The sequence below is a fragment of the Dendropsophus ebraccatus genome, unplaced genomic scaffold (genome assembly GCF_027789765.1).
Source record: "Dendropsophus ebraccatus isolate aDenEbr1 unplaced genomic scaffold, aDenEbr1.pat pat_scaffold_623_ctg1, whole genome shotgun sequence".
Taxonomy (NCBI): domain Eukaryota; kingdom Metazoa; phylum Chordata; class Amphibia; order Anura; family Hylidae; genus Dendropsophus; species Dendropsophus ebraccatus.
In genome coordinates, this window is record NW_027210222.1 from 68,968 (window position 1) to 74,116 (window position 5,149).

At 51.6% G+C, this 5,149-nt stretch overlaps 1 protein-coding gene across 1 annotated transcript in view; it reads right to left on the reverse strand.

Moving 5' to 3' along the window:
• The window catches only part of LOC138778108 (ETS translocation variant 2-like), a 29,822-nt gene extending 24,939 nt beyond the window's left edge, over positions 1 to 4,883 (reverse strand). Inside the window, exon 1 of the mRNA XM_069956365.1 lies at positions 4,661 to 4,883. Coding sequence (XP_069812466.1) covers positions 4,661 to 4,883 — 223 coding nt within the window. The remainder of the gene's footprint in view (positions 1 to 4,660) is intronic.
• Positions 4,884 to 5,149: the final 266 nt, after the last annotated feature.

Here is a 5,149-nt window from a genome sequence, read left to right on the forward strand (position 1 = left end):
ATTACACCCAGCATAGAGGACAGGAGAAGTGTACTGTGCACTGTATATATATAACTGAGGATTACACCCAGCATACAGGACAGGAGAAGTGGTACTAGTGCACTGTATATAGTATATACTGAGGATTACACCCAGCATACAGGACAGGAGAAGTGGTACTGTGCACTGTATATATAGTATACTGAGGATTACACCCAGCATACAGGACAGGAGAAGTGGTACTGTGCACTGTATATATATATATAATATATATATATATATATATATATATATACACACTGAGGATTACACCCAGCATATAGGATATATATGTTATACGAGGATGGTATATTGTCCTCTCCATAAGAGCCGGTAGTATTATTATAGCCGCACTGATACCGGCTTTGTGTGCACGATCCCCCACCTCATGCGATATTCAGCGATCAGCCGATCCCGGTGTGTGGAGGGGCAGCAGGGCTCCGGCACTCGGGGGGTTAATCACTTCCCGCCTCTCTGGTAGCTGAAATTTTACAAGTTGTTTAACAAGTGTGTCTGTGATCCCCCCCCCCCCCGGGGCAGGTGAGTGGTCGCGCCCATCCATCAGTGTCAGCCCCTCCCCCCGCTGTCTGCGGTTATTTTCGGCCCTGCTGTGTGACCCCGGAGACCCCGGAGACCTGCTCCCTCAGATAACACTTCACTGATTTGGAAACTTTTGGCTGAAATAACAAAGGGAAGAGGCTGAAGCCCCCGACCCCCCCGACACCTGATCCCCGGCGGGGGGGCTGCCCACTGGGGGGGAACACGACCCCGAGACCCCCGCTAAATAGGCACGTGTCACCCACCCCGGACAGGATGCAGCAAATACCAGCTGCGGCAGAACTACAACTCCCAGCATGTCCTGACAGGATGCAGCAAATACCAGCCCCCCCCAGCTGCGGCAGAACTACAACTCCCAGCATGTCCTGACAGAATGCAGCAAATACCAGCCCCCCCCCCCCAGCTGCGGCAGAACTACAACTCCCAGCATGTCCTGACAGGATGCAGCAAATACCAGCCCCCCCCCCAGCTGCGGCAGAACTACAACTCCCAGCATGTCCTGACAGGATGCAGCAAATACCAGCCCCCCCCCCCCCGAGCTGCGGCAGAACTACAACTCCCAGCATGTCCTGACAGGATGCAGCAAATACCAGCCCCCCCCCCAGCTGCGGCAGAACTACAACTCCCAGCATGTCCTGACAGGATGCAGCAAATACCAGCTGCGGCAGAACTACAACTCCCAGCATGTCCTGACAGGATGCAGCAAATACCAGCCCCCCCCCCAGCTGCGGCAGAACTACAACTCCCAGCATGTCCTGACAGGATGCAGCAAATACCAGCCCCCCCCCCCCCCAGCTGCGGCAGAACTACAACTCCCAGCATGTCCTGACAGGATGCAGCAAATACCAGCCCCCCCCCCCCAGCTGCGGCAGAACTACAACTCCCAGCATGTCCTGACAGGATGCAGCAAATACCAGCCCCCCCCCCCCCCAGCTGCGGCAGAACTACAACTCCCAGCATGTCCTGACAGGATGCAGCAAATACCAGCCCCCCCCCCCCCCCAGCTGCGGCAGAACTACAACTCCCAGCATGTCCTGACAGGATGCAGCAAACTACCAGCCCCCCCCCCAGCTGCGGCAGAACTACAACTCCCAGCATGTCCTGACAGGATGCAGCAAATACCAGCCCCCCCCCCCCAGCTGCGGCAGAACTACAACTCCCAGCATGTCCTGACAGGATGCAGCAAATACCAGCCCCCCCCAGCTGCAGATATAACACTCCCCAATGTTCGCTATGTAATACACCTGACATGTTCTCTATATTCGTCAGGTCCGCACTATTACAATGGTACAATATATTTTCATTTTAATTTACAACTTACACTCTACAAATGTTACAAAAGTTATGGGGGGTTTTTTGTTTGTTTTTTAAATACATGTGTTAAAAATAGCTGTTTTCTGATTCCCCTATCTCTCTCAGCCTGTAGGGCCGTCTGGTCTGAGAGTCTTTGCGCCCAATGATATAGGATATTTTTTTGGAACACTGTATACTGTGCGAGATTGGGAAGGTGATCATTTAAACGTGCAATTACGCGTGTGGTGATGCCAATATTTCCCCCTTTTTTTGTTTTTATTATAGTAGTTGGGGGTAGTAGTAGTATGGCTGACTCACAGCATAGTATGTTGGGGGTAGTAGTTGTATGGGTCACACACAGTATAGTATGTTGGGGGTAGTAGTTGTATGGCTAACACACAGTATAGTATGTTGGGGGTAGTAGTTGTATGGGTCACACACAGTATAGTATGTTGGGGGTAGTAGTTGTATGGGTCACACACAGTATAGTATTTTGGGGGTAATAGTAGTGAAGCTGACTCACAGTATATTATGTTGGGGGTAGTAGTAGTATGGCAGATGCACAGTATAGTATGTTGGGGGTAGTAGTAGTAGTATGGCAGATGTACAGTGCAGTATGTTGGGGGTAGTAGTAGTAGTATGGCAGATGTACAGTACAGTATGTTGGGGGTACTAGTAGTATGGCAGATGTACAGTGCAGTATGTTGGGGGTAGTAGTAGTAGTATGGCAGATGTACAGTACAGTATGTTGGGGGTACTAGTAGTATGGCAGATGCCAGTATAGTAGGTTGGGGGTAGTAGTAGTATGGCAGATGTACAGTACAGTATGTTGGGGGTAGTAGTAGTAGTAGTATGGCAGATGTACAGTGCAGTATGTTGGGGGTACTAGTAGTATGGCAGATGTACAGTGCAGTATGTTGGGGGTACTAGTAGTATGGCAGATGTACAGTGCAGTATGTTGGGGGTACTAGTAGTATGGCAGATGCACAGTATAGTAGGTTGGGGGTAGTAGTATGGCAGATGTACAGTGCAGTATGTTGGGGGTACTAGTAGTATGGCAGATGCCAGTATAGTATGTTGGGGGTAGTAGTAGTATGGCAGATGCACAGTATAGTATGTTGGGGGTACTAGTAGTATGGCAGATGCCAGTATAGTAGGTTGGAGGTAGTAGTAGTATGGCAGATGTACAGTGCAGTATGTTGGGGGTAGTAGTAGTAGTAGTATGGCAGATGTACAGTGCAGTATGTTGGGGGTACTAGTAGTATGGCAGATGTACAGTACAGTATGTTGGGGGTACTAGTAGTATGGCAGATGCACAGTGCAGTATGTTGGGGTAGTAGTAGTATGGCAGATGCCAGTATAGTAGGTTGGGGGTAGTAGTATGGCAGATGTACAGTGCAGTATGTTGGGGGTACTAGTAGTATGGCAGATGCCAGTATAGTAGGTTGGGGGTAGTAGTAGTATGGCAGATGTACAGTGCAGTATGTTGGGGGTACTAGTAGTATGGCAGATGCCAGTATAGTAGGTTGGGGGTAGTAGTAGTATGGCAGATGTACAGTACAGTATGTTGGGGGTACTAGTATGGCTGACACATAACATTAGTATAGTATATTGGGGATAGTAGTTGTATGGCTGATCTATAGCTATACAACTACTACGCCCAACATACTATACTAGTGTTATGTGTCAGCCATACAACTACTATCCCCAACATACTATACTGGTGCTGACCCAGCACTAGTATAGTACATGGGGGATAGTAATAGTTGTAGTGGAGCAGAACCTTCACCTCCTGCTCCATGCTGCCCGGTCCTGGCGTCACTCTCCTCGCTCCGCTGTGACTCCCGGCCCCCGCACACAGGCCGCAGCCTCCTCACCTCCTGCTCCATGCTGCCCGGTCCCGGCGTCACTCTCCTCGCTCCGCTGTGACTCCCGGCCCCCGCACACAGGCCGCAGCCACCACACTACGGGACAATCTCCAAAGCCATCGGCTGCTGCGCACGGAGCGGCTCGGATGCTGCTGACACAGCGGCATCTACACAGTTAAACCGGCTATTTAACTGTGTAGATGCCGCTGTGTCAGCAGCATCCGAGCCGCTCCGTGCGCAGCAGCCGATTGCTTTGGAGATTGTCCCGTAGTGAGGAGGCTGCGGCCTGTGTGCGGGGGCCGGGAGTCACAACGCAGTCCAGTCCAGTATGAATGCCGCTCCATAGTGACAGCGACATGCCGCACCCGGGCGGCCCCCGCTGGTTGCTGGGGAGGGGAAGAGAGATGTCCGAGATGACACCTGGACCAGGCAGCATGGAGAAGGAGTTGGTGAGCCGCGCGGGGGGTGGGGAGCAGACAGAGAGCACGGCTGGTGCTAAGCTAGCTGCCCGCCATGTTCTCTGCACTATACTCTATGTTAAGCTGCGCTATTGCACATCTTAACATAAAGTATCGATACCAGGAAATCCTGGTACCGAACCGTTTTTTTGCCCCGAATATCGATATTAGTATCGATATTTCGGTGCATCGTGCATCACTAGTCCTGAGGCGTCTGGGAGGAATGGGTCATAGTCGCCATGTTGGTTGTCACCCAGCTTTTCCAGTACCTCAAGGGTGATAGCCGCCATGTTGGTTGTCACCCAGCTTTTCCAGTACTCCGGGGGTGATAGCCGCCATGTTGGTTGTCACCCAGCTTTTCCAGTACTCCGGGGGTGATAGCCGCCATGTTGGTTGTCACCCAGCGTTTCAAGTACCTCGGGGGTGATAGCCATCATGTTGGTTGCCACCCAGCTTTTCCAGTACCTCGGGGGTCATAGCCATCATGTTGGTTGTCACCCAGCTTTTCCAGTACCTCGGGGGTGATAGCCGCCATGTTGGTTGTCACCCAGTTTTTCCAGTACCCTGGGGTCATAGCCGCCATGTTGGTTGTCATCCAACTTTTAACTTTTCCAGTCCCTCGGGGGTGATAGCTTTCATGTTGGTTGTCACCCAGCTTTTCCATTCCCTCAGGGGTGATAGCCGTCATGTTGGTTGTCACCCAGCTTTTCCAGTACCTTGGGGGTCATAGCCGCCATGTTGGTTGTCACCCAGCTTTTCCAGTACCTCGGGGGTGATAGCCGTCATGTTGGTTGTCACCCAGCTTTTCCATTACCTCTTGGGTGATAGCCGTCATGTTGGTTGTCACCCAGCTTTTCCACTACCTTGGGGTGATAGCCGTCATGTTGGTTGTCACCCAGCTTTTCCAGTACCTCGGGGGTGATAGCCGCCATGTTGGTTGTCACCCAGCTTTTC